General features: G+C 34.9%; 3 protein-coding genes across 3 annotated transcripts; all 3 read right to left on the reverse strand.

Moving 5' to 3' along the window:
• Positions 1-378: 378 nt before the first annotated feature.
• On the reverse strand, positions 379-1,646 carry LOC110724994. The gene is made up of 3 exons (XM_021904474.1): positions 1,172-1,646; positions 946-1,077; positions 379-866 (listed from the first exon to the last, which is right to left on the reverse strand). Exons 1-3 carry the CDS (start codon positions 1,644-1,646, stop codon positions 379-381), a joined length of 1,095 nt encoding a protein of 364 aa, XP_021760166.1.
• A 108-nt stretch (positions 1,647-1,754) lies between these two features.
• On the reverse strand, positions 1,755-3,541 carry LOC110724995 (protein FAR-RED ELONGATED HYPOCOTYL 3-like). Its single transcript, XM_021904475.1, has 4 exons — positions 3,467-3,541; positions 3,088-3,117; positions 2,646-2,845; positions 1,755-2,601 (listed from the first exon to the last, which is right to left on the reverse strand). The coding sequence occupies exons 1-4, from the start codon at positions 3,539-3,541 to the stop codon at positions 1,755-1,757; spliced, it is 1,152 nt and encodes a 383-aa protein (XP_021760167.1).
• A 974-nt stretch (positions 3,542-4,515) lies between these two features.
• Positions 4,516-9,476, reverse strand: LOC110724954 (cytokinin riboside 5'-monophosphate phosphoribohydrolase LOG3). The gene is made up of 7 exons (XM_021904437.1): positions 9,095-9,476; positions 8,504-8,601; positions 8,202-8,232; positions 7,025-7,124; positions 5,312-5,382; positions 5,056-5,199; positions 4,516-4,919 (listed from the first exon to the last, which is right to left on the reverse strand). Exons 1-7 carry the CDS (start codon positions 9,212-9,214, stop codon positions 4,860-4,862), a joined length of 624 nt encoding a protein of 207 aa, XP_021760129.1. The 5' UTR covers positions 9,215-9,476; the 3' UTR covers positions 4,516-4,859.
• Positions 9,477-9,896: the final 420 nt, after the last annotated feature.

Below are 9,896 nucleotides of genomic sequence, written 5' to 3' on the forward strand. Positions count from 1 at the left end.
TGTAGTGGATGGGACGGATTGCTCAGGCCATTGAGGGTTGCGTCGACTGCCAGCCACGTGTTGCTGATGTGCTGAAAGAATGGGATGAGTATGCTGGATGATTATGTTTTATTGATGCACTTTATATTTTGTACCAGACGATTTGCCAATATTTTATGTTTTAGATTTGTTATGTAATTGATGGACTTGACTATGTCACTATACCTTTTAGATACTTTTATGTGCTAGTTTTTATTTGTTTATTTATGTTTTTTGTCTAAATTGGTAAGCAACTTCTACAAATAAGCATATAACATAAGCAATTTCTTCACGTTAAGCATATAAACTACATTAAAAATGTAAGAAATTGATTAAAGTGAATTCTAATGTATCCTCCTCCTAAGATGATGAAGTAGATGCTACTATTAGTTGATCCCAATGTGCCCTCCATTCTTGATAAAGTTGCTCCCAACCAATCACACTTTGATCTCTATACATAAACCATGGATCAACAATAGGAGGTACTAGATAGTTTAGTGATAGATCAAGTCGAACATAATGGCGACCAATGTGTGCAATGTCAATCTCAATCCGAGGTCGATCATCAGTAGACATGGCTCGCAATGGTAGAACTATCATACACGGATACAACTCTCTTCGTGGGCCAACTCCGTAAACCATAACAGCACAATTCCAAAAATTTGCAATTGGGTACAAATCATCAGGCAAGCCCATGTAATGGTTCGCACCACAATGTCCACCATTCCAAGTGATACGATCAATTGCTTGATCCAAGCCTCCGTGATACAAATGTATGTACTCTGGTCGATTGGCCTTAACCTCGTTTACAATTAAATACCGAGCTTGTATCCAATTGTCTTGCCCACCTAATAAAAAATTAAACAACAAAATTTTAAGTAAAATCATTGGAATATAATGTGACACTTACTTTATGCAAAGGCTTACCTAAGAAAAAGTCTGCAACATATTGAAATCCACACTTTCCGTCACCCATTACATTGTTCCAATCCTCCACAAATGGTTTGATGATATCGGGAAGCCCATAAAGGTAAGAAAAATCTGAAATGTCTCTTGCTCCTGATGAATAACGAATTATTATTTTTGTAGTTAACATAGACATCAAAGTATAGTAAAATAAACAAAAAATTACAAAAACATAGAGTACACTTACCTCGACCTCCACTACGACCACCATCACCGCGTCCCCCATTACGACCACGACGCCCACGAGTACCACGTGTATACTCCCATGCACTATGATTACGTCGTGTACTATTTGATTGTGGTCTCCTTCTAGTAGTTGTGTTCCTAGGCGGTTCATTAACATCAAATTGATCGGAATAGAGATGTTCATCTATTAGGCGAGATACAGAACGCATGATTGCCGGGTCACTTCTACTCACCTCACGCACAGGATTCTCAAAAAATTGACTGTCCTGTGACTGATGATCGGGGTCATCCAATGGAGTCGGAACACAACCATCCTCACCAATCACTAGTGTCCTATAAAAGTGGTGCACTTGGTCTAAGTAGAAGTATGTCCCCGAATCAATGGAACGACGTATATCACATGCACAAGGAATCAGATGAGTCGTCTTATAAACACATCCACACCGAACATTCACCTCATGACTTAACTCTCTCATTTGTTTCTTCTCATTCACCAAAAACAACATACAATGGTGGGAGATACGTGCATTAAGATGTTGTTATGGCATAACATCATATATCCGCCCATGACTGCGTCGACTGCGCTAAAGTGATTGCTTAATCTGTGTGACCTGATCTTCAATTTCCTTGTTTACCTTGGCCCATACAGAATCGAGAGAACCAGTTGAAGTTTCCAACCACCCCTTCAAAGATGAATTTTCACTTTCCACTCTACAATTAGTGACATTGCCGAAGTGAAGCACACCATTGGTCCATAATTTAACAAATTTCTCCTTATGATTGTTTAACCAAGTGTCCTTCACATAATGAATCACAGCAGGAAATGCTACATAAGATTCCGCCATTTTTTGAACTGCTCTATTATAATCATCCAATGTGGTGGCATTGAGAATTGGATTCCATCTTGTCAACCTGAAAATTTTGCCTGGATCTTTATTATTCGTTATTTTCTTAACTCTATGCTCTACATCGTTGTTAATATGACATGTGCATAGTAAATGAGCAGTGTCAGGAAATATTTCCCGAATAGACGACATCAAACCCAACTCACAATTGGTTATAATAGCCGTAGGCAATACATCACTACCAACCAGCAACTTTAACTTATCTATCACCCATGCATAGCTCAAAGCGCTCTCATCCTTCATAAAAGCATACCCGATCAAGAAATTCATGTTGCAAGGAGTAACATCAACGAGCTCCAAAAAAGGCGTTTTGTATTTGTTTGTCTTGTAAGTTGAATCAATGCCAATGACCCACAGATACGTGCGTAAGAGCGCTAGAGACGTAGGATGTTCCATAAATACATGGGTCAAAACATTCGTATCTGGGTCAACCAAGATCCAATGTGTATACTGCGACTCGATACCAAGTTCAAGGAAATATGTAACAACAACTCGACCATCAGCATCTTTAAGTCTCAACCGATCCCTAAAGTTGTAAATATGTCTATGATTGGATGATCATCAGGAAACTGATTCCGCACAGCCGCTAAGATATTTTGTGGCTTCACTTTTGCATCAGTCAGGTCACGAACAAGTTGCTTCGCACCTGGACTAAGCTTGCTCATTTGTCGATTGCCTTCTTCATAGACAATTAGCTCATGGTTGTGTTTTCCATATGCATCGGGATCCAAGACAATCTGCCATCCTTCATCATTAGAAACTTTATAACCCTTGATAAAAAACTGCAACCGCAATGTTAAGTTTTTGTGTTCGGCCGTTGAGCAACACTAAGATCTGTATTTTTCCCTCTATCTCTTGCACCACGATTGCATCTCAAATACAACCATCCGTTATGGTTGTAAGAAATCACAAGTTGAAATTTGAGTGTTAGTGCAATGTCTTTCGCCCATTGTGACAACTCTCGATACGTTGGAAATAATTGATCGGTCTGAAAATGTGGGTAATAATTTACCCCATCACCGCCAAAATCTTCAATGGGATCCTATTAGAAAGAAAAATACAAAGTTAATTAAAATAAAATTTAACTACAAATTAAATTAAATTCAATTGAAAACAAAAATAATTTTTTTTTGGCAAATTAAACTACTAATTTTTTTAAGCCATAAATTTACTAATTAAATTAAGTGTATTTTGTTATTTTTAATAATTATCAAAAATTAATTAACATAAATTACACGGATTGCTTTAAAAAAAAAAAAGTTCCTGGTCGCATGTTATATGCGACTATACCATGGTGTAGTCGCATGCTATATGCGACTACACCGTGGTATAGTCGCATATAACATGCGACCGGGCACAATGGAAATCAAAAAAAAAAGTCCGACATAAACCTGACTCAACGGCGTCGACGGTTCATCGTCCCCACCAAGTGCCTCCGATATGAACACCGACCGTCGTCGACTCATTTTATATCTCGTGGGTGGTCAAGATAAAGTCGTGGTGTATGATGGTCAAGGTGGAGTCGTGGTGGTGGACCAGTCAAGGTGGAGTCGTGGTGGTGGACCAGTCAAGGTGAGTGATGGTATGGGTGGTGGAGCTAATGGTGAAGGTGGAGCAAAGACAAAGTTAGTAATGGTTGGATTGTTATGTAATTTTTAAAATTGTAAGGGGCATGAAAGTCATTTAATACTATAACTTGAGTAATTTCATTGTGGCAAATAGCAATTCACTTCAAATATCCTCACAATTTTACAATACATTTTTTTTTATCTAGATTTGCTTTCACATGGTTCATTGTCTACACAGTCTTGTTTAGTTAGATATGTGCGCTAAAGTAATACTTCTATTAATTAATTTAGTTTTTATAGGGAGGTAGTAGTAGTATAGTTCATATTTTTTTCTTTGTTTAATGATTAATTTTAGTAAAATAAATTGACCTATGTAAGAATTAAATTAATTTTCCTTTCAATCTATGGCCAATAATATTGGGCTAAAATTACCATATAAGAGCAATAAAGTTAGTGCTCATACTCTGCGGCCCTAAAAAGTAGTTGGTGGTGGTGTTTGTTGATAGAGGTTATACCTCACCGTTTCTCCACAAGTTGATCGACAACAAACAAAGGCAAAAGTGGGTGCATACTCGATATCATCATTTAAAGCATGCCAAAAAAAAAAAAAAAAAAAAAAAAAAAAAAAAAAAAAAAATTATAACCTCCTACTACAAATTTGTTCCACAAAAGGCAAGAATATTGTGCCAAATGAGTCCAGTCAATATCGACTGGGAGGATCTCAATTGAGGCTCTTTTAAGGACCCAACCATCCCTAAATTTTCTTTTTTTGAGCTATTATAAAGAATATACAGAGTACCATATATAATGCACGTATAAAGTGTGGTAGGCTGGTAGCATATCGGTTATGTATTTATGTATTTTTGGTCCAACATTCGTCATTGAATATGCAGCTTATTAATTTAACAGAAATTGAAGAATTGTACAAGTAGCATCAAAATTAGAGGGGGGATTTTTCTGACTAAATTTATATAGTTACAATTTTCAAGATAAATCCAAAATTCGAAGATGATACTTAGATTTGAAATTGTCTGCAGTGATAATTTACAAAAAATGATCTCCTGCACGAGATTCTTTAGTCTATGGAAATTAGTCCTCGTCATCGTCCTCCCCTCGATCCACCAGGCCAATACACTATCCATCAGTCTTGTCTAGACCCTATGCTCGAAAGTTCAATACTAGTATCATCTTGCTAGATCACATTGTTGGCTGTATTCTAGCTGCCCACCTCCCAGCACATTTTCGATGCCACTCCTTCGTGGCTCGGAATATAATCCTATAACAGAAAGTTAAATTACAACAATCAGATAAAACATACTTGATTTCAGAGTACTGATCCTGTTTTAACTGAAGAAATTAACCCTGTAAAATTGTGAAGATCGTTTTAGTTCCAGCACAAATTAGGCTGTTACCTCCAATTTCTTGACTAATTCTTCAGCTGTTGGAGCAGATACGATTATATGACGCGCACTTGGGCTAATGAACCCTTCTTCCACAGCTTGATCAATAAAAGTTAGAAGTGAATTATAGTATCCATCCACATTAAGTAATCCAACCTGCAGACATTCAGAAAATTTCGCGAATAGTCAGTAACAGAATGAGGCCTAGCCACGGCTGCAAGTGACTAGAAATGCAGCATTATCTTCACAATTTTTCTAGTAATATTACCGGTTTGTCATGAATGCCGAGTTGAGCCCAAGTTATCACCTCTAGTAACTCTTCTAGTGTTCCATAACCACCTGTAAATGATGCAATCGTTGAAACAATTTTTAGTACACTAACCATAAGGCCTATTACTAACAATCACAAAGCTAAAGGTATATTAAGGTAACCCAAGTCCGGCTTATTAAGGGCATGTGTATTTGTTCAAACTGTGTTAGTCGGCTGACTTGTTAGCTCAACTTTCAATTTATTCTTGAATTAAGTAAATGATTTATGTCAAGTACAGTGATTCAACACAGATTCTCTAACAATTGTACTCCTAGGAAGAGTTAGATGAGGAGATAATAGTAAGAAAGAAGAGTACAGTAAAAAAAGACTGACTGGTCCCCAGAAAGTCCTGCAATCAACAGTTTTACAAAACTCCAACTGGGATAAGTTTTGGAAAAGTGGGAGCATAATTGCGTGCATGTCAGGGTATAGATGCAAATGAAAACCGTATACTTGTATTATAAAAATAGCTACACATAACCTAATGTTTGCTACCATTTAAGGGCGAGGCAAACTTTGTCACAGTAACATGGTTCAAGAGTATATATTGACTAAAAGAGGAAGATGACTATTATATTATTCAGTGTGAGATGTTGATGGGTCAAAGACATGGGTTTTTAGTTTTAACTGTTTGCTCTCTATTATTTATGGTTCTTGGGCTGTGTGAACCTCACCTTCAATACAAGGGTGTCAACTCGGGAGTTTAGGACAGGTTCGGTGAGATCGGGTCGAGTTGGATCTATTTTTAGACTTGAGCCGTGCTGAATTATTGTGTTCATGTAAGTCAAAACCCGAATCTGATATTTTTCAGGTTGGGCAAAGTTTTTACACTTCTATTTTAATAGATACATTCATGTTTTAATTTTCTCTCTAAACATTTCTTGGTTTTTTATTTATTTATTTATTTATTTTTATTTTTTTTTTGTAATTTACATATTCTTTATCTGGCTTAAAAAGATACCTGTAATTTTTTATGATAACTCGATCTATTGTGTACCCATGTCGGATTATTGACAATGACGATTATATGAATAGTTATCTGAACCAAAACTCATATGTAGACTTGTATTCATATCTAACACATATTTTGAGTTTTTCAATCCGAGTAACAAAGAGTCCTAGTAGTTATATTGCTTGAACCATGTGTAATTAGATAGCATGATTGAAATTATTAATGTGAGACTAGGCATCTTCATTATAGGTAAACATTGTAGCCAACTAGCTAAGGGAAAAAGGTGGTAGTTCCTGAAATGGCAACACTATCTCAAAGATAAGCCCAAATCCTCAAAAAATAGGTTTGGAATCATTAAACAAGTGTAAAAGGCAAATAAAAACACAGCAACAACAAATAGGACTAAAAGAAACAGAGGTGTGCTTGTCATGTAATAACACCTCTATTTTGTGCTAGTCTCTAAAATTATAATGGCTGACTAGGCTACCTAAGAGTGCAACCCATGCATTACGTTAGATGGAAATAACTTTTTCCAAAATTTAATGATATGACCCATCTATACGTCCCACCCTCTATTCTAAAATGTTTCTACAAAAAAGTGTCTGAACGACTGAACGTCCTCTTATTGATTCATAGAGATCAATCACAACACGGGTTAGAGCATACAAAGTCTTAATCAACGACGATTGTTAGGTGAGTGATTGGTTAAAAATGGAAACCTGGTAGTGCAATGAAGGCGTCAGAATGGCGAGCCATCTCTGCTTTTCTTTGATGCATATCTGCCACAGCCTTCACTTCTCCTACAGTTTCACCAGTTATCTGCAAAACCAAAAGAAACAAACAAATAAACTTTTTAAACACAGAAAAATTTTCAATAAACAAACAACATGACTTTTTGAGTGATGAATATTGGAGTCCTAAACAGAAAAGGCAATGATGAGGCCTGCAACCAAGGGTAGACATGACCCAGTTTATTTATTTTTTTTCTTCATTTATATTATATTTTCTTGTTCTGACTTTTAAACTTATCAATGTATAATTTCAGTGCTTTACATATCAAATTACAACAATTAAAAAATACTACTTGTATGATATTGTAAAAGTATAAAATGAGACAAACTCAACAAGATCTAGGTTATGATATTGTTTTGTTACAACTAAAAGATACGGAGTAACATAACAGACATACATATGTTTTTAAAATACCACCTGCGTTTCATATTATGTGCAACGATTAGATATTTTTTCTTTCTATTTTATGTCAAATCGTTGCAAATAATATAAAACGGATGTAATATATTGTTAGAAAGACATCTTAATTTCAGCTATTCCCTGACCACTAATTGATTCCATTACCAATTGAATGTAAACAAAAAGTTCCGATTTCAGAAGAAGCCAAGGAAGAAAAGGCAGAAAGATAACAGTACAATAAACTCCACTGATCACATGATGATAAAAAAAAAAGATACAAGAAAACACCAATGTGATAGTATTGCACCAAACAAGTGGGTAAACAACGGATAAGGCTACCAAGTTTACTACGAAATGTAGTATGCACAAATTATACACGCACAATAATCTAATCTAATCTATTCCGTGGACAGACATATACATACATACATCGTTGCTTCGGAACAAAACAATTGAAACAAAAAACACGACGTACTTGGATACCAGCCTCAAACGACACGATTGTTAAACAAAGTAGTAACGTAGAAGAACAGCAAAGGATTAATTAACTACTAAGACGAGTCTAATTAAAAAAGTAACAAGTATTAAATATAGTCGAAAAGGCTGAATTTAGCAGTGTTATCATAGAAATACAAGTAAGCGAAGAAGTAAAAAAGGTTGTAGACTTTTTGTTGGTAGAACAGGTAGAAGCAGAGGCAAACATACCTCTCGAGGCATGAGCGTCTTGGGAATAACTCTGTAAATAAATAAAATAGACAGAAACATGACAAATTTAGAAAATGTTAATTGATTTGATCAACCAACAAAAAAAAAAAAAAAAAAAAAAAAAAAAAAAAACAGCATGCTTTTTTTTCTTCTACTCATTGTGTTTTTCTTTAATTTAATCTCACTGGTTTGTTCTGTAAACCAAAAAACAATTGGAAAATATAGAAAAATAAAAACAAAAAAATCCAAAGATAAAATACAATGATTAGTGAAAACCGACCCACTTAATTAGTGAGACTTACCCTATAACATGCCGACCTCCACTATGAACAGCTTGAGAAACAAGTCCCATTAAACCTATGCTTCCTCCTCCATATACCAAGTCTATGTTCCTGGATACCTACATTGATCAACACCAAATCTGCTCATTAACCCGAGTTCGATACCGGAATTTTTAACTTGTTCATCATGATTATAGAGCAACTTCTCCATTAATGCTTCATTTTCAGTTTATTTTTTTCCCCTAAATTACTAGTACGAGTACTATTGTATAAAAGTAATGCTTCCATTTTTTTTTTTTTTTTTTGTTCGTACCATAGAAACTCGACGACATGAACCCCGGTAAGCATAATGTGTACGTAACATGCGATAATTCTTTCATTTACCAAGTAACATAATACATAATGGATAATTTTAACTTAGAACATGAAAAATGGTTAATGTTTGTGGGAATTTTATTTATTTATTTATTATTTTTTTTTTTCTGTTTTGAAGCTAAACCCACAAATATTATAATGAGATTATAACCCCTTTCAAGGAAGAAATAATCATTTTATCAAATTATAGTACAAAAACATAGTAAAAAAAGAAAAAGTTAGAAAAACCAAAATTACCAATTCTTTGCCAAGCTCAATGGCAGCTTCTTGATAGCTGGTCTTCTTGCCTTGACTACTACCACAAAACACACAAATTCTCCTAAACTTAGATTGCTGAATCTCAATTTTTCCCTCCATTTCTTTTTTCGCTTTTAATTATTTTTTTTAATTAGCAAAAAAAAAAAAAAAAATTGACAAAATCACAAAAGATTCTTTCTTTTTTTCTCTCTCTTGTTTTAGCAAAAACTGTCCCACTTTATTGTCACTATACTCTTGAGTCTCCCTTATATGTGTGTCACACAACTTTTTTGCTAAATTTTTTTCATGTAATAAATAAAAATTTTATGTAGTTTTTGGTAGTTACCTAAAATTACAAGAAAATAGAGTTTGGTGTTTGTGTTGGGGGAGTGAGGTGGTATGCTCTCCATGCGTTTATATAAGTGGTGGATGCACGTGACTAACCATACGCCTTTTGGCACGCTTAAGTTTTCAACCTCTCACACGCTCATACTACGAGTACTTGCTACTACTCCCCACATTATACTTGTATATTTTGCACGCCTATACTCGATTATTGTCAATTAATAAATTTTTATATGTAAATTGATTATGGAGTATATTATTTCATATGATGCCAAGATTCAAGAATATACTAACTTTTATTCCGATATCTTGGGGAAGGGGAACCATAATCATTTTATTTCATTTATTAGAGAAATTGTATATATTTGCCACGATCTGAAAACGCATATACTCATCAACTATTTTGCTTGGTCTAGGGGAAAAGTTTGCATTTTACAAGTAACTAATTGTAAAATCA

This window comes from Chenopodium quinoa, unplaced genomic scaffold (assembly GCF_001683475.1).
Source record: "Chenopodium quinoa cultivar QQ74 unplaced genomic scaffold, ASM168347v1, whole genome shotgun sequence".
In the NCBI taxonomy this organism is placed as follows: domain Eukaryota; kingdom Viridiplantae; phylum Streptophyta; class Magnoliopsida; order Caryophyllales; family Amaranthaceae; genus Chenopodium; species Chenopodium quinoa.

Excerpts from the sequence above, each read along its gene's own strand:
- LOC110724994 (XM_021904474.1), bottom strand. The coding sequence starts at position 1,646 with ATGAGAGAGTTAAGTCATGAGGTGAATGTTCGGTGTGGATGTGTTTAT. Across the intron at positions 1,078-1,171 it reads TGGTCGTAGTGGAGGTCGAG|GAGCAAGAGACATTTCAGAT; the intron begins GTAAGTGTACTC and ends GTTATTCATCAG. Across the intron at positions 867-945 it reads TGTTGCAGACTTTTTCTTAG|GTGGGCAAGACAATTGGATA; the intron begins GTAAGCCTTTGC and ends ATTTTTTATTAG.
- LOC110724995 (XM_021904475.1), bottom strand. The coding sequence starts at position 3,541 with ATGAGTCGACGACGGTCGGTGTTCATATCGGAGGCACTTGGTGGGGAC. Across the intron at positions 3,118-3,466 it reads CGTCGACGCCGTTGAGTCAG|GATCCCATTGAAGATTTTGG; the intron begins GTTTATGTCGGA and ends TCTTTCTAATAG. Across the intron at positions 2,846-3,087 it reads AAGATTTTGGCGGTGATGGG|GGTTATAAAGTTTCTAATGA; the intron begins GTAAATTATTAC and ends TTTTTTATCAAG.
- LOC110724954 (XM_021904437.1), bottom strand. The coding sequence starts at position 9,214 with ATGGAGGGAAAAATTGAGATTCAGCAATCTAAGTTTAGGAGAATTTGT. Across the intron at positions 8,602-9,094 it reads TTGAGCTTGGCAAAGAATTG|GTATCCAGGAACATAGACTT; the intron begins GTAATTTTGGTT and ends TGATCAATGTAG. Across the intron at positions 7,125-8,201 it reads AGACGCTCATGCCTCGAGAG|ATAACTGGTGAAACTGTAGG; the intron begins GTATGTTTGCCT and ends TTGGTTTTGCAG.